We start from the raw sequence: 18460 nt of genomic DNA, 5'->3' as shown, positions 1-18460 counted from the left end.
TTGCATCTTTATCTAGTACTTATTAAGCTAAACTGCATGACATTGCCAATATTAGACTGTTTTTGATCTAGAAAAATAGCAGTGCCATATGATTCATCCTAAATAGTCTCTAGGATGTGCCACACACTTTACAAGGAGTAGGGTTTACCAAGATGAATGAGATCCAGTTCCAAACTAGAGGAGCTCAGTCTACCAACAGGAATTAGAGAACCAAATATTTCCTTACTGTCTTTGTCCCCAGTTTATGTTCTGCTTTCTAATTATGCTGTTCTTTAAGGTGTAGTTCCTTCCTTTCTTCCTTTTTTCTTTCTACCTTTTAAGAAGGGGTGAAGTAGAAAGATTATGAAACCCATATATTTCTCTGATTACCAGCTTAGGACCTCAAATCCATTTTCTATTATTTATCACATATAAATAAATCTGACATTTATTTGAGTCATGAATTGCCTTTTTAACATTTTTGCCTTCCAAGTGTACTTTTCTCCACCTCAGGCCAGTTCTTCCCAATCAAGGGCAAACATTCAAGCAGTGAGGCATTGTTGCCTCACCCTCTAACCTGTGTGTACTGCAGGAACAGTTTACAAAGCTTTTTCATATTCTTGACCTCATCATAGTCTCACAATAGGGCAGTAGCACTATCCTCATCAATAAATGGGAACACAGAGGTGCACCCTTAATTTAAGGGCTCCCTAATTTTTTTTAATTAGTAAGCAGTAAAGCCAGAAATTTCCACCAGGTGTTTCATGAGAATCTAGTGCCCTGTCTACCATATTAGCTCTAGCAAGACCAGAAAGATTTTACTGAGCTGGTTGGAACATGATTTGAGAAACAAATATAAAATATATATATATATATATATAGAGGAAAAAAGGGAAGATCTTGTAGACAGGAGCCTAACTCTCGCTCTTAGTCCACAAGTGCAGATAGTTGGGATTAGACATAACCTTCTAGATTGGTCTAACATTATAGTTGCTTATAGGGGCCAGCTGAGCACTTATATAAATTTAGTTAGTGCCTGAAGAAACAATGAACTTATCTCATCTTTTTATATATCTACCTCAGGAGATTTATCTACTAAAGATCCCTTCCCTAGCGAGGTCATGGAAGCTCCACAGACACATCCAAACTCCCTAAGGGACGAAATTGCTGTGCTAAGGGCTGTGGGGACCATAGTCTCAGGGAACATCTAGCTCAATTGGCATAACATAGTTTATAAAGAGAATGTTCTACGTTCTACTTTGATGAGTAACATCTGGGGTCTTAAAAGCTTATGAGCGGCCATCTAGGATACTCCACTGGTCTCACCCCTTCGGTAACAAGGGAGAATGAAGAAAGCTAAAGACACAAGGGAAAGATTAGTCCAAAAGACTAATTGGCCACAACTGCCATGGTGTCCACCAGGCTGAGGCCAGTACAACTAGATGGTGCCTAGCTACCACCACTGACTGCTCTGACAGAGATCACAATAGAAGGTCCCAGACAGAGCTGGAGAATAATGTAGAACAAAACTCTAATTCACAAAAAAAGACCTGACTTACTGGCCTGACAGAGACTGGAGAAACCCCAAGAATATGGTCCCTGGACACCCTTTTAACTCAGTACTGAAGTCACTCCTGAAGTTCATCCTTCAGCCAAAGATTAGACAGGCCCATAAAATAAAACAAGACTAAAGGGGTACACCAGCCCGGAGGCAAGAACAAGACAGTAGAAGAGGACAGGAAAGCTGGTCATACGGAACCCAAGGTCCAGAAGGGAGAATGTTTACATGTTGTGGGGTTGTTAACCAATGTCATAAAACAATATGGGTATTAACTGTTTAATGGGGAACTAGTTTGATCTGTAAACCTTCTTCTAAAGTACAATTAAAAAGAGTTTAGTAAAAAATAAATACACCTGATCTCTAAAATCTATACGCCTGATCTCTAAAATCTGTATGATTCTGTTAAAACTCAACCACAAAAAGACAAACAACTCAATCAAGTAGTGGGCAAAGGACATGAACACGCACTTCACTAAAGAAGATATTCAGGCAGCTAACAGATACATGAGAAAATGCTCTCGATCATTAGCCATCAGAGAAATGCAAATTAAAACTACGATGAGATTCCATCTCACTCCAACAAGGCTGGCATTAATCCAAAAAACACAAAATAATAAATGTTGGAGAGGCTGTGGAGAGATTGGAACTCTTATACACTGCTGGTGGGAATGTAAAATGGTACAACCACTTTGGAAATCTATCTGGCGTTTTCTTAAAAAGTTAGAAATAGAACTACCATACAACCCAGAAATCCCACTCCTCAGAATATACCCTGGAGAAATAAGAGCCTTCACACGAACAGATATATGCACACCCATGTTTATTGCAGCTCTGTTTACAATAGCAAAAAGCTGGAAGCAACCAAGGTGTCCATCAACGGATGAATGGTTAAATAAATTGTGGTATATTCACACAATGGAATACTACGCATTGATAAAGAACAGTGATGAATCTGTGAAACATTTCATAACATGGAGGAACCTGGAAGGCATTATGCTGAGCGAAATTAGTCAGAGGTAAAAGGACAAATATTGTGTAAGACCACTATTATAAGATCTTGAGAAATAGTATAAACTGAGAAGAACACATACTTTTGTGGTTACGAGGGGGGGAAGAGAGGGAGGGTGGGAGAGGGTTATTTACTGATTAGTTAGTAGATAAGGACTACTTTAGGTGAAGGGAAGGACAATCTCAATACATGGAAGGTCAGCTCAATTGGACTGGACCAAAAGCAAAGAAGTTTCCAGGATAAACTGAATGCTCCGAAGGTCAGCAGAGCAAAAGTGGGAGTTTGGGGACTATGGTTTCAGGGGACTTCTAAGTCAATTGGCAAAATAATTCTATTATGAAAACATTCTGCATCCCACTTTGAAATGTGGCATCTGGGGTCTTAAATGCTAACAAGTGGCCATCTAAGATGCATCAATTGGTCTCAACCCACCTGGAGCAAAGGAGAATGAAGAACACCAAGGTCACATGACAACTGAGAGCCCAAGAGACAAAAAGGGCCACATGAACCAGAGACTTACATCATCCTGAGACCAGAAAAACTAGATGGTGCCCGGCCACAACTGATGACTGCCCTGACAGGGAGCACAACAGAGAACCCCTGAGGGAGCAGGAGGTCAGTGGGATGCAGACCCCAAATTCTCATAAAAAGACCATACTTAATGGTCTGACTGAGACTAGAGGAATCCCGGAGGTCATGGTCCCCAGACCTTCTGTTGGCCCAGGACAGGAACCATTCCCGAAGACAACTCAGCAGACATGGAAGGGACCGGACAATGGGTTGGAGAGAGATGCTGACGAAGAGTGAGCTATTTATATCAGGTGGACACACGAGACTGTGTTGGCATCTCCTGTCTGGAGGGGAGATAGGAGGGTAGAGATGGTTAGAAACTGGCAAAATTGTCACGAAAGGAGAGACTGGAAGGGCTGACTCATTAGGGGGAGAGTAAGTGGGAGTATGGAGTAAGGTGTATATAAGCTTATATGTGACAGACTGACTTAATTTGTAAACGTTCACTTAAAGCTCAATAAAAATTATTAAAAAATAAATAAATGAAGATCCCTTCCTTCTAAATTACCCCTCAGAAAAGAGAGTGTTCCTTATATTTAAGTCCTTACAAAGCCTGTCAAGTCCTGGGACCCTCGCTCAATTACTTTATTTTTAAAAAAACTGTCCTATGTTATGCATATTGGTCATCTTTAAGGTTTGGAATCCTGCAAGTAGTTAATATATTTTATCGAGGTGTGAATTTTTCTGATGAGCATGTATTACTTTTATATGGGAACAAAAATAAGGATATTAAATTAGTTTATGGCCAATGATGACAAAATCCCTAAACATCATGTATTGATTTCTGCCAATATCCATGAGCTTTTTAGTAGTATTTCTTTGATTATCACATACATGTCACTATGGCTAAGGCCTAGTGGAGACAGGATTGTTTGCATATGTGTACAAAAATATTTGGGAAAATTGTCATCCATCTATAGGTGTTTGTGGAGTTGTCAGCACTGTACCAGACACTGTGGGAGTATAAAAGATGTACGTAAGAGTTCCCACATTCAGAACACCCATATGTCCCCCATCAGTCGTGCAGGATATCTTCATTTCAGCTCTCACAATGACATATATGCAAAGAAGTCATGTTATGTAGTGGTTAAGAGGTAATCTCTGATACCAGGCTGCCTGGGTTCAAAGCTTAGCTTTTCCTCTTAACAGCTGTGGAACCTTCGGCAGTTCACTTAACCTCGGTGTATCTCAGATTTCCCATCTGTAAAATTGGGGTGATGATAACAGTACCTAGCTCCCAAGATTATTATGAGGTTGATCGAGTTAATAAAAGCAAAATGCTTAGAACAGAGCCTAGTTTGTAGTAAGTCGCATTATATAGGAATAAGCTAAAACCTGCTGCTTGACCTCTGTTGGCCCTGGATCAGGATTCCAATTTCCATAGTGTATTTATCCCCTTCAAACATTTCATATGAGATTAAAGTAATTGCACTTAAAGCACCGCATGTTCAATGAGACGCAAAACCAAGCTGAGAGTCTGCATTGCAGGGAGGCTGGGGGCACCCCAGATGGCTGTGGGCGATGCTTTCTTAGCGGCAGAGCCCAGTGGAACTGAAACAAACGTGCTGTCTGAGCCGATCTGGTCTGCTTCAGAGAAAGGACTTGCCCATGGTTTCCATAGTCACATCAGAGGTTTTCTCAGGCAAACCATGAGAACACCAAAGTGGAAGGAATGGCCATGATTTCTACTAGAAAGGAATGGTCATCTGTTATTGAGAAGGTTTGACCCTACTCAGCCAGTGCAGAGCAACCAAATGTTGAGTTGCATGAAGAATATGCTGGGTGTTTTAAAGAATTTCTTAGGTAGACTCTGAGTTAGGACTTAGCGAATGCGGCTTAGCTGAAGGCATACTTTAAAGAGCCTCCATGTTGCTTTGGAAGTATGAGCACTGGGAAGCTGAGGGGAAGGACGGCCCTTTGTGAGCAGGAGGCCCACATGATGTGGTGGTAGGTTGGCCACAGTAATTCACAGGGCTTTGAATTTCTCCCTAACTCGGTGTCTTGGCACAAGGGGCCTAAGAGGTACTTGTTCGGCTTTTTTCTTTGTTTAGATTGGCGCTCCTCCTCATGCACTTCTTAACCCCTCTTGCTTAGCTTGCTCCATTCATTCATTCAAAAGCATCTACTGAGGGTTGCTATGTGTCAGACACTATGCTAAAAAAAGACATCAAACCCGTTGCTATTGAGTGGATTGTGACTCAAAGCGACCCTAGGCACTGGGAATACAATGGAAAGAAAAACATCCTTCTAGTACTCACAGCGGGAACCCTGGTGGTGTAGTGGTTAAGTGCTACTGCTGCTAACCAAAAGGTCAGCAGTTCAAATCCACTAGGTTCTCCTTGGAAACTCTACAGGGCAGTTCTACTCTGTCCTATAGAGTTACTACGGAATTGATTCGACAGCAACAGATTTGGTTTTTAGTATTCACAGCAGTATCATCCCAGAAAAAAAAATTAACATTGATGAAAGTTTTGCTCAAACTTCTCATCACCCAATCAGCTCCACTCCACCCCAATCAGATATTCTGGTGTCCTCTCCTGTTCTCAAACTCATTGACTCATAACTATATGGCCTAAAGTATTGCTTCTCCTAGCATCGTTTGATTTTCATTAAAGACAAAGCCATAAGAGAGATGCTGATAAGGAGTGAGCTACTTGCATCAGGTGGACACTTAAGACTATGTTGGCATCTTCTGTCTGGAGAGGAGATGGGAGGGTAGAGCGGGTTAGAAGCTGGCAAAATGGTCATGAAAAGAGAGGCTGGAAGGAGGGAGCGGGCTGTCTCATTAAAAAAAAATTAGGGGGAGAGTAATTGGGAGTATGTAGTAAGGTGTATGTAAGTTTATATGTGAGAGACTGACTTGATTTGTAAACTTTCACTTAAAGCACAATAAAAATTATTAAAAAAAAAAAAAGTCAAAGCCATAAGCCTCTCACAGTAAAAATTTAAAAAGGTGATTGAAGAGCAGGAATAGAACATGGAGATCATTCTGACCAAGTGATCATTCGCTTGATAGAAAAGGAAACAGCCAAAGCTCAGGCCCAGATATCCATTTCTGGCCCGTCATGTGCACTGCACTCTGCTGTTGAGTTCAAGAAGCCCTAAAGCAAGTCTGACAGGCTGGTTTCCTAAATTCATACCACATATAAAGTCCTTTTCCTGACAACTGGTGGCTGCCTCTGGCTCCTTGGCTCTCTCCCTCTCATCTCCTTCTGGCTCCACATCCTCCCTGTTCTTATTCCTGAAAGCACTCATATTTAATTTTAAAATCCACCACAGATTTGACCCCCATCCTTGCCAGGATACCTTAGCTATCAGACTTTTGAAGAGGAAGAAGATCCCCCCACACTGGTTCAGGGTCATACTCTTTCATGCCATCACACTCTAGAGAAGGAAGATAAGAGACAGCTTGGGGACAAGCAACATGGCCCTCTGAAATAATTTGATTTCTACATTCATGTAGAAAGCTGGGTCATTTGCTGATTTCTGGAGGAGGGATGTTCACTAGGAGCAGTTAGCATGAGAACTTTAAGACACTTTGTGCCAGAAGATAAATTGAGACATATCATGGGAATGACTCTGGACTGGAGCAAGATGCCAAGAAATCTCTTCATTCACACACCAGTCAGTAAGCTGAATTATGGATGCGTTCCCTTAAATATTCTTCTTTAGCAGCATTTTATTAAAACTACTGTATAGTCATAACAGCTCATTCGTATGGTCAGTTTCCTGAACGTTGTTTCTTGGACAGCATACACACAGAAGCCCTTCATCATTTCCCATCCTCCCCCTCCTCACGGCTACTTTTTATTGAGTGCAGTACAGGTGACAGGCACTGTCCCAAATTATCACCTTCCAACAATCTAATAAGATAGGTATTATTACACCCCACTTAAGAATGAAAAGCTGAGTCTCAGAAAAGACACATGACCAAAGTCTCCCAGTGAGTAAATAGTGGAGCCAGGATTCAAATCCAACTCAGAATGATTCCAAAGCCTTGCTCTTCAGCACAAGATGGAACATCATTGGGACTAGAACATTCTCAGCCAGTTCTCATTCTTCCCTTCCAAGGTTTATTGAAAAAAATTTGCCAGTCTAGTAGTAATTTCTAAAACTCAGAAAAACAGGATAATAAATTTAAAAACAGATCTTAAAAATCTTGAATTTGCACTTGAAAAATCTCATACTTAGTTAAAGGAGGTAGAGTAGAGAGAAGACTTTTGAGAGTGTTTCGAAGGGAATTTGAGAGAATTTTAAAGGGCTTGGGAGGCCAACGGCATAGGCTCTTTTGTTTTTTATTTCGTTTGTGAAATCAGCCTTACAGGAAAGTATGTAGCATTTATACATGCAGTGCAGGTTCCAACAGAAGAGTGCCAGCCCTGGTGCCGTCCCATCACAGCATCCGTACTTCATTATGTCTGCGTTTCCTGTAATATACACAACATTTCCTTCTCTTGGGTACTATCAGGACTATTTTGTACTTGTTAATCTTGGTTAGAATCATTTTAGCAATTCATGGAAGAAAAACAGGAAAGCAAGAGAAAAAAAAAAAAAAAAATCCGTAACAGTAGGGCAAGAACTGAAGGAAGTGGAAAGAAGATGTCTCAGGAGAATGAATAGATGGTTATTTGTGAGAAAGCTGTTGTCTGAGGTGGAATAATTGGAGCTTAGCTGCTCTCTGGAGCAAGAGGGGAGGAGCAAAGGACTAGAAGGTACAGCTTGAGTGAGGAGAGAGGCATTGGAGATGGATGCTGTCAGCCTTGTCTGGACATCTATGAGTGTGAATCTCATATTCTGTTCTAAACAAAATCAATGGCCAGGTGTCGTTTTTGTTTGCTTGTTTTTAATTTACCATGGTATATAAAGTGCCATAAATACTGAGTGGGTGTTGAAGTAAAGAGGCCAGGAATTGAAAATACAATACAATAGCAATAGTAACAGTAGTATCTTAGAAGGAAGAAAAAAAAAAGTGCTGCAAGTAATTTAGTGTAGAAAAAGAACAAAAGAGACTCACAGCCAATGTTTATCGTTAAATGCATTTATTTACTTTATGACTACAGTTTACATCACTCTTTCTCTTTTTTTTCCAGGAGCCTTGCAAACAACAATCTCCAGACACTCCCAAAAGATATTTTCAAAGGCCTGGATTCCTTAACAAATGTGTAAGAGGAATTAAAAAGTCACTGATTCATTACTTAATTTGCTATCACTAACAAGAGGACCTGGTATTGACTATTAGAGTTTTAAATTGGCTTGTGGTAATTGGATTGACTTTTGGGTCTTCTACAGTATTTGCTGTTGGAAACTCCGAATACAGAGTATGCAGGCATCTCTTTGACAAAGCCTTGTGTTTGTGTGGGAGAGAGTAATAATAAAGGACTTGCGAAGGTGCAAAAGGGAGGCCTAGATAGACCTTTTCCCTCTTTTTCTCATGAGGTCCAGGAAATGGGGTTACAAAGGAAAAACATAAAGGAGTCTGGGAAACTGACATAGCAAAGATGAAAGGTTACACCCATGGGTTGGTCAGTCAACAGAGAAATGGAGCAGGAAGTGGGGGAAGGGAGAAAAGTTTGCCTTTTTTTCTCATTAGAATGAACAACTTCAGGCTTAATCCCCAGGAATTTGGCTTAAGCCCCAGGAAGGGAATGAACTTAATTATTTTTGACCCTTTTTCAAACAAAAGAGCTTTCAAACTTTGACTTTTAAGCTTCAGAATGAAAGATCATTGCAAGGAATTGTATATTTTGCTGTAAGCAAAGCAAGTAATATATGCTGAAAAGCAATTTCCCTTCATTAAGTGCCCTCCAGAAAACCAGAAGGGTATTTAAATGTCATAAGGTAGAATACAGGAATAAACGAAAGGATATACATGAAAGCAAAAGATTTCTTATTATTCTGGTACTTTGCTATATTATATAAACTCAAAACAACTATTCTTTAATAACAACAACAAAAAAAACTGTCAAGTAATTTCTTCTAAACTTAGTATTTAACTTCATATCCCCAAGTTAATGAAAAACTTTCTTTGTTCCTTGCAGTATTTCCCTCACCCCCTCCCCCATCTGTCACCCCAATTCCTAAATGATGGCATATTTTTAAGTGAGTGTCTGGATCAGGACACTTCCAGGAGAGTCCTGGACAGATCACGAAAGATTGGCACTCGTAATTCTGGTTGAGATTATTCTTGGGAGATGAGGTCAGTTCTGGGAATGTTCTGGAAGTTAGATGCTACTCCATGGCGGACTTGGGGATGCGGCTCATTGGGGACCCTCTGGCCCATCCCTGCATCAGCCTGTACTCCACACTAGGAAAAAAACACTTGAAATTGGCTCAGTCTCCCCAGGAAATCCCATAATGGGTTTGGCCTCTTGGGCCTATTCTGATATGCCCAGATGAAAAATTATCTTAGAAGTATAAGCACCAAACCAACTTGCCTTTTAGTGGACTTTTGTTGTTGTTGTTGTTTTCTTCAATATATGTGTCCCCTAAGAGTTTTTTAAAAGCTTCGGCATTTAAAAAATTATCTACTTGCAGTGTGAAGAGTAGGCAGTATCTGTCTTAGGAATTCTGTGTGACCAAGGAAGATTTTAAGGAGAGTTAGAATTCCTGGACATTTAGCAATGCAAATAAACAGACAACCTGGTGAGTTTGGGTCATATATGGAAATTTAAACTATCTGTGTTGTATAATTTATTACGGGCATAAGTTATTGTATGTCTGGGTTAACTCTGCTGTGTCAAAGTCATTTCCTGTTAAATTGAATTTGTAGCCCATAGAATAGGATCAGGATTAATTATGTCTGTGAGGAAGAAGAAAAGCAAACAGCTCACTCGATTTAATTAAATATGATACATTCTCTCCACTAGACCTATTCTGTCTAATACAGAAGCCACCTAGACACATATAGTTACTGAGCACTTAAAATGTGGCTAGTGCAATTGAGAAACTGACTTTTACATTTTATTTAGTTTTTAAAAGTTTAAATTTAAACACTGATCCTCAGTTCAATTATTGGAAAGCTTTTAAGTACGTTTGGAACAAGTCGAGTGTGTGAATACATTTTTTTTAACTGTAAATTTTATGAAATCTAATTACAGACCAAGTATTTCTGATGAAAATTTAACATCCACATTGCGATACACTATAAGTGTAAAATACACACTGGATTTCAAAGGCTTAGTATTTCTAAAAGGATGTAAAATACCTGAATTTTTATATTGAATACATGTTGAAATGATAATATTTTGTTTGTATGAATTAGGTTGAATAAGACATATTATTAAAATTAATTTCACTTGTTTCTTTTTACTTTTTAAATGTGGACATAGAAAATTTTAAATTATATTTGTGGCTAACATTATATTTCTCCTGGACAGTGCAGTGCTAGACTGAACCACCTTTGAATCCAAAAGGGAATAAGATAGTGAGATTCCATTGACTGAGTAGCCCTCAAGGATACACTGGGGTTATGATCCAGCAATCCCACTCCTAGGTATATTCCCTAAAGCTCTAATAAAAGAGATATGGACAGACATATGCACACCTATGTTCATTGCAACGTTGTACACAATAGCAAAAAATATATAAAATGGAAACAGCCTAAGTGCCCTACAACAGATGAATGGGTAAGCAAAATGTGGTACATACATACAATGGAATATTATGCAACCATAAAGAACAATGATGGGTCTGTGAAACATATTATAACATGGATGGATCTGGAGGACATAATTGTAAAATGGTGGGAGAAGTAATGTCAACACTGTTAGAATCTGTCTAACTTCATGCGGGATAATGAGAATCAAGATCAGCCCAAGGCTGATCCCTGTGAGGTGAAAGTCAGACATAACTCCACTCTCCAACCTTTTACCAGTTCTGATACCAGCCATCCCTCTCGCAGCACTGTCTACTTATTTTCTGGGTTTGTTAATCCACTGCAATGGCCACACAGAACTCACAGACCATACTTAACAGTTAAGTGGCTTATTTAAGGAACAGGGTACAACTCAGGAATCAGGATCAGCAAGCATGTAGGCTGAGTCTCCCTTCTTCAGTGCAGAACAGCTCTCTTAGCTCCTCTCGGCCTGTGGACAGGCTCCTCTCAGTCCCCTAGAACAGGTTCTTCTTGCCTCCTGAGGACAGGCTCCTCTATGTCCTGCTGTCTGTCACTGCCAACTCTGCCTCTGGGCCCTTTCCAGGTCTCTTGCTGTCTGCAGTGTTAAAGCCCTTGACCTGTGTTACAGCTCTTTTTATTTTTTTGCCTTCTTCCTCCCTCTGCTTCTTCTCTCTTCTTTCTTCCTTCTGTTTCTTCTTGCTACTTCTCTTCCTGCTTCTGTCTGCTCAACCTCTATGGAACTGGCTACATACATATATACACAACTCCTTGTCAATTTCAAGACATGTCCCCTCCCAGTAGGGCCACAAACAAATCAATACCCTCTGAGTAGGCCACAGACACTTCATTTGCATAGTAGGCACAGCTGAGGTACAACTCACCTCATTTCCATAGTCTATTGACCTTATTTTTTTTTATTGACCAATCCCTGCAAGGTCCATACCAATCACAGGGCAGGCTGGAGCCCAGGACCAGACAAAAAGTATCAAAACAAAGTCGTTTATGCAAATTACCCAAGAAATGTCAATTACCCTGGACAAAAGTAACAAACCTTCTGGGGTAGAAAAATGGGGCAAAGATAATGCCTCAAGGGTTAGGGGAAACATCTTTCAAGCTGTTTTTCCAAAGAACCAAGGCAAAAGGCCACACAAAAGAACTCATTTCACTGTAATAATGCTAAGTAAAGTAAGTCAATCACATAAGGACTAATATTGTATAATCCCACTTTTACAAAAATATAAGAAGAGATAGATATACAGAGACCAATGTTCATTGGTGCTTACCAGGGATGGAGCAGGAGAATCACTCTCTAGATTGCAGATACTTGTTATTTTTGGTGATGGGAAAAGTAGCACCAAATGTGGGTGTAATGAACACAGCTTGACCAAAGTAAACGGTATTGCTAAGGGGTACACAAGAGAAAAGGATGTTTGTGCTAAAGAATATGACATATATAATTTGGCAACAATACCAACAATAACCAAAAAACAAGTGTATGGTCACATACGTATGTGTATAGGTATATATGCGTACAGGTAGGTACAAATGTGTACATATGTGTACATAGATAGAAGTATCTATATATATGTGTATGTACAGATATGTATGTGGATGTGTATGTATTCATAGAGGACACAGTAACAGATACTTCTCAGACATAACCAAATACCTTACAAAATTGGTTTTCTGAGTTTGAAGGCTTAGGACCTTAGCCTCATGGGACAACTCGGTCAGCTGCATAATATAATTCACAAAGTTCATGTTCTGCATCCTAGTGAAGTGAATAGCATCTGGGGTCTTATAAGCTTGCAAGCAGCTATTTAAGATACAATTATTGGTCTCGTCAGGAGCGAAAGAGAAAGAAGGAAACCATAGTCTCATAGAAGGAACTAGTCTACAGGGCTAATAGCCTACTCAAGCCATGGCCTTATCTACACTGAGACCAGAAGAACTAGACGGTGCCGGCTACCACTACTGACTGTTCTGATCAGGGCCACAATAGATGGACCCTGATAGAATGGAAGAAAAACACAGGACAGAACTAAAATTCTTTAAAAATCCAGACTTACTGGACCAGTTGAGACTAGAGGACTTCCTCAGACTATCACCCGAGATACTCTTTAAACCTTGAACCAAAACTATCCCCTGAGGTCACATTTTAGTGAAATAACAGATTGGCACACAAAATAAAGGATATCTATAAAAAAGAATTTTTTTTTATATGAGACTATCTATATAAGACCAAAAGGTCAACAATTACCCTAAAGCAAAGATGAGAAGACAAGGGGGCTGGGAAACTAGAGCACTGGAAACAGAACAACCAGAAGACAATTTAAAAGAACATTGACACATTGTGAAAAACTAATGTCACTGAAAAATTTGTATAGAAATTATATAATGGGAACCTCATTTGTTGTGTAAATTTTCACCAAAAACACAATAAAGTATTATTTTTAAAAAAAAAAAAAAGGATACACTCGGGTAACAGGTAACTCTCTAGCCCCAAAGTGAATGGTCAGTCAGGTTCAAGGCAGAATATAGGGCAAGATCTAAACTCCAAGGCCTAAAGCCAAGTACGGCCATTTTGCACATGTCAAAGGTTAAAAGAGAATTCATGCCTGTGTAGGTAGGGCCCTCATACTGCAAAAGCAGCTGAAGTTTGTCTTTCAGGGACCTAAGGGGGAATTCATTTAATTGTGACTGTAAATTGAAGTGGCTGGTGGAATGGCTAGACCACACCAACGCAACTGTCGAGGACATCTACTGCGAAGGCCCCCCAGAATACAAGAAGCGCAAAATCAATAGTCTCTCCTCCAAGGATTTTGATTGCATCATTACAGGTAACGTATTCAAAATCATTCCACCTCATAAAACTAAAATATGGGCTTCCTTTCTTGTGTGCACAGGAACTGATATTGTTTACATCTTAAAAATCAACTGAGCAGTTTAATTTAAAAAATGTTATGAACTGTTAAAACTCCATGAGTTTAAAAGCATAGTATAATTGCCATTTTCATGTGTTTCTCTGAGCTAAATGTATTTCTTATGGATATTTGAAATCTAGCCAAGAAAAGGGGCATTAAAACAGTTGCTCATCATTTCTTTATTTTTGCAGAATTTGCGAAGTCTCAAGACCTACCTTATCAATCACTGTCCATAGACACTTTTTCTTATCTGAACGATGAGTATGTAGTCATTGCTCAGCCTTTTACTGGAAAATGCATTTTCCTTGAATGGGATCATGTAGAGAAGACCTTCCGGAATTATGACAACATTACAGGTAGGAGAATAAGCTTAATTGTGTTTTGAACAGAAAGGCTTGGGCCAAGATCAGGGAAAGATGAATGGCGTGAGGAAATGTTTGGATCAGGCTTAAAGTGATTTGAATTTCAGCTCTACCATTTACTAAGTGGCCTGGGATTGTTCTCTAAGCCTTGATTTCCTAATTCGTAAAATAGGAATAATATCCACCTCACAGAGTTGCTTTGAATATATACAATCATATATTCAAAGAAATTAGCATAGGACCTGGCATAGGAGATACTCAATAAAAGGTGGATTGTTTTTCTTCAGAGAAAAAGTATTGGACCAGGAGTCATGGATTCTAATCCATGTTCTGCCACAAACTAGCTGGGCAAGCCACTTACTCTCACTGGGCCCCCTTTTCCTTATTAGAAGTCTCAAATTTTGTTGCACAAACATTACTTTTAAAAAAATGTTAACACTGCCTTGTGACAAAAAGGGTTTGTGTTTCACGAACTCTGTGAATCACTGTGAACCATATCTCCCTCTTGGAGATGGTTGTTGTTAGCTGCCTTTGAGTCTGCTCCCCAACTCATGGTGACCTTATGTTACAGAGTAGAACTACTGCATAGAGTTTTCTTGGCTGTAATCTTTATGGAAGCAGATTTCCAGGTCTTTTCTTCCACAAAGGAGCTGGGTGGGTTTGAACTGCTGACCTTTCGGTTAGCAGCTAATTGCAAACCACTTATGCCACCCATACGAATTAGAGGCTCTGAGAAGCCCTGCAGTGAGGAAACCTGTTGCCAGTATTCTTCACACTTCATTTGGCCATGGGACCCAATTTTTTCTATGAACACTTTTACTTAGGTGATATCTTAAGTTTCTGTCCTACCCTGGTGGTGCAGCGGTCAAGCGTTTGGCTGCAAACTGAAAGGTGAGCAGTTCCAATCCATGAGCCCCTCCTTGGAAATCCTATGGGGCAGTTCTACTGTGTCCTGTAGGGTCGCTATGAGTCAGAATTGACTCCATGGCAACGGGTTTGGTTTGATTTGGTTTTAAGTCATAAAATACAACACGGCTGTAACTCTGAAATGTTTACATCAGCCTTATCTTCTAATACATTTACATCTGTTCCTAAGAGCACTCAAACCTCCCCATAAAAGGTCACCCTTTAGACAAGGCTTGGAGGGTCATAATTAGATTTGTCTGGGGCTTACTTACTTGATCCTGAGGTTGCCCAGAGGAACGAATTCCCTCCACACTGAGACCCTCCTGGAGTTTCCCTTCTTTCTCAAGGAGAAAGTTGTTGCTTCCCTTCCTCCCTTAGCCTCTCTCAGTTTTCCAGTGAACTCTATCCGGGTTTCCTGCAGTCTAAATCAGGTTCTTCTTACCTGCATACAGTTCATCAATTGCTTTGCATGAGCACTTGAAAAAGAAATGAATCATACATTTGCAGACTTTCAGAGGGCTCCTCAGAGCTCATCTAGTCTAGGATGACAAATATGTGGCACATGCTGTCACTATCCCCTCCCTCACCCCAGACAGACATTGCTAATCTATCATGATGCTCTTTCTTGCGGAGCACAGACAAGGCCACAGAATCCTTCTCAGCCCATTTCTCCAGGTAGCCACTATCAATCAGTCGTGATACATGTGTTGAAGTCTGTTGGCCATCCCTGATCTAATCCAAACTCCTCATTGTGGAGAAGAGAAAATTGAATCCCAGAGGAGTTAAATGATTTACCTAAGGTCACATGGTCAGTTTAGTACTGAAAAGAGTTACAAATAAAATAATTTTGGAGACGCATGGAGCCAATGAGTAAGAGTCGATGCAGAATTTATTGCCTCAGAGCCCCAAGAACTACAGTCGGAAAGGGCCGGGGGCCTAGATTTGCCCTGCCTCTCTTTGGATTTATGGAGCCAGGAATCCTCTAGGAAAGAGATCAGAATCTATGGATAACTGTCAAACCCTTACCAAAAGGATACAGAGCCAGGTCGCAGAGAGACCCCATATCGGTTTCTGGGATTTCCCAAAATATCTTCTGGGGACCATAGCTACTCGCTGTACCCGTTTCACTTTTCTCAAAGATTCTTTTTCCTGCTCTTCTCTCCCGCCACCACTGACCTAAGACCTCAGAAAAATGACAAGTGGCAGCTCCCTTCTTTCCTCAGGGAAAATTCAGGTTGTTCTAGAGCAGAAGGCAATTGACACTTAGAGGAAACCAATTCCAGGTAAAAATGTGGGCTGCTCAGACCACAGCTCAAGCCTTCATAGGTTGATTTTAGAAGCCTATGAGATTCTAACCCAAGTTGGATACCCTGAGACAGCTAACCTCAGCCTAGCTTGGGTTAAAAGCATAGGGGCACTAGAGTCAAGTATACCTGGGTTTGAATCCCAACTCTGCATTTTTCTAGCAGGACTTAGCCCCTCTGAGCTTTGCCCAACTGTAAAAGGGAGAATGATAACATACATTTCACAGAATGGTTGGGAAGATTTAATGAGATGATTTGGCAAAGCACGTAGTAAGTACTCAATAAATGGTAGTTTTTCATAGAATTACTTCAATTAATTCATGATGTATCAGGGAAAGCAATGCTTTCTTTCTCCAAGAAGTGAGAGAAGGAAACCCAGGTTGTAGCCAAGGGTCCTAAACAACTCATACAGGTTGGATGTGACCTGTTGTTGGTAAAACATCCCATGAGGCAAAAAAGACAAAAAACTTCAGGATCCCACAGTCATTAGGCCTTGGAGATTGACCTTACCTAATCAACCAATCTCTCAATCAACCAAAGAAATCTCTTACTTCAGGCAGATTTGGGTAGAAGTTGTATGGCCTCAGCCTGTGTGTTTACATGCTCCAAAGAGGATGGCCATACAATTAACCTCTCGTTTATCTTTTTCCAGGCACGTCCACTGTGGTGTGCAAGCCTATAGTCATTGAAACTCAGCTCTACGTCATTGTGGCCCAACTGTTTGGCGGCTCTCACATCTATAAACGAGACGGTTTTGCTAATAAATTCATAAAAATCCAGGATATTGAAATTCTGAAAATTAGAAAACCCAATGACATTGAAACATTCAATATTGAGAACAACTGGTACTTTGTTGTTGCTGACAGTTCAAAAGCTGGCTTTACTACCATTTACAAATGGAACGGAAATGGATTCTACTCCCATCAGTCCTTACATGCGTGGTATAGGGACACTGATGTGGAATATTTAGAAATAGCCAGAACACCTCAAACACTCAGAACGCCTCATTTAATTCTGTCCAGTAGCTCCCAGCGCCCTGTCATTTATCAGTGGAACAAAGCAACACAGTTATTCACTAACCAAACTGACATTCCTAACATGGAGGATGTATACGCAGTAAAGCACTTCTCGGTGAAAGGTGACGTGTACATTTGCTTGACAAGATTCATAGGTGATTCTAAAGTAATGAAATGGGGAGGTGCCTCATTTCAGGATATTCAGAGGATGCCATCACGAGGATCCATGGTGTTCCAGCCTCTGCAGATTAATAATTACCAATATGCCATTCTCGGAAGTGACTACTCCTTTACTCAAGTGTATAACTGGGATGCCGACAAAGCCAAATTTGTGAAATTCCAGGAATTAAATGTTCAGGCACCGAGATCATTCACCCATGTGTCAATTAATAAGCGTAATTTTCTTTTTGCTTCCAGTTTTAAGGGAAATACACAGATTTACAAACATGTCATAGTTGACTTAAGCGCATGACGCACCAAATTCTGTGGCTGCCATCAGAAACTTTCTACAGTACATGACCCGGATGAACTCAATGCATGATGACTTTTCTTATCACACTTGCAACTGAATGCCTTTCAAACGTTGAGACTGCTAGAACCAAGCACTACCAGTATCTCCATCCTTAACCGTTCAGTCCAGTGGTATGGGAAGTTACCTTTTATATGACAAAATTGAATTGTGTAACTGTTCTTGCAGTGAAGATGTGTAAATAAGTGTTTAATGGTATCTGTTACTCCAAAAGAAATATTAATATGTACTTTTCCATTTATTTATTCATGTGTTCAAAAACAACTGCCAAATAAAATGTTTACATTTTCTTTCATGTCCCAAATGTAATTATTTATAGGAGTTGTTTTATTCTTGTTGATGACATGTTTGAGGATATAGTTTTATACAGTAGGGTTATATCTGGATCAAGAATTTATGGTATGAATAATGACTGAAGACAAGATGCTTGTATCGATTACCCATAATTTATGGGCAGATTTTTCTGTAGAGATGGATCAGCTGATTATGAACAGTAAAAAGTGCTCCCAAAGGTCAGGGTTTTTATGAACACTTTGAGGTGAAATGAATTAAAAAGATAGAGAGATTTACCTCTTACAAGAAGACAAATGTGAAATAAAGGACAGTAAGAGCCATTCTTTTCTCTTCTGACAGCCCCAGCTACAGTCATTACTCAGAAAATTTACAGGAGAAGTTAAAATGAAGT

At 40.0% G+C, this 18460-nt stretch overlaps 1 protein-coding gene across 4 annotated transcripts in view; it reads left to right on the top strand.

The window, feature by feature from the left end:
* LGI1 (leucine rich glioma inactivated 1) overlaps nt 1-17746 on the top strand; it is a 46189-nt gene extending 28443 nt beyond the window's left edge. For 3 of the 4 annotated variants that reach the window (XM_010589106.2, XM_010589107.3, XM_003409227.4), the window contains 4 exons: nt 8210-8281; nt 13405-13574; nt 13850-14014; nt 16883-17746. In XM_010589106.2, coding sequence (XP_010587408.1) covers nt 8210-8281; nt 13405-13574; nt 13850-14014; nt 16883-17718 — 1243 coding nt within the window. In that variant the 3' untranslated portion in view covers nt 17719-17746. The remainder of the gene's footprint in view (nt 1-8209; nt 8282-13404; nt 13575-13849; nt 14015-16882) is intronic. The other variant, XM_023546915.2, reaches the window with a different exon arrangement.
* Nucleotides 17747-18460: the final 714 nt, after the last annotated feature.

This window comes from Loxodonta africana, chromosome 16, assembly GCF_030014295.1.
Source record: "Loxodonta africana isolate mLoxAfr1 chromosome 16, mLoxAfr1.hap2, whole genome shotgun sequence".
Taxonomy (NCBI): domain Eukaryota; kingdom Metazoa; phylum Chordata; class Mammalia; order Proboscidea; family Elephantidae; genus Loxodonta; species Loxodonta africana.
The sequence above is the reverse complement of the archived record's forward strand: the minus strand, read 5'-3'. Positions and strand labels throughout refer to the sequence as shown.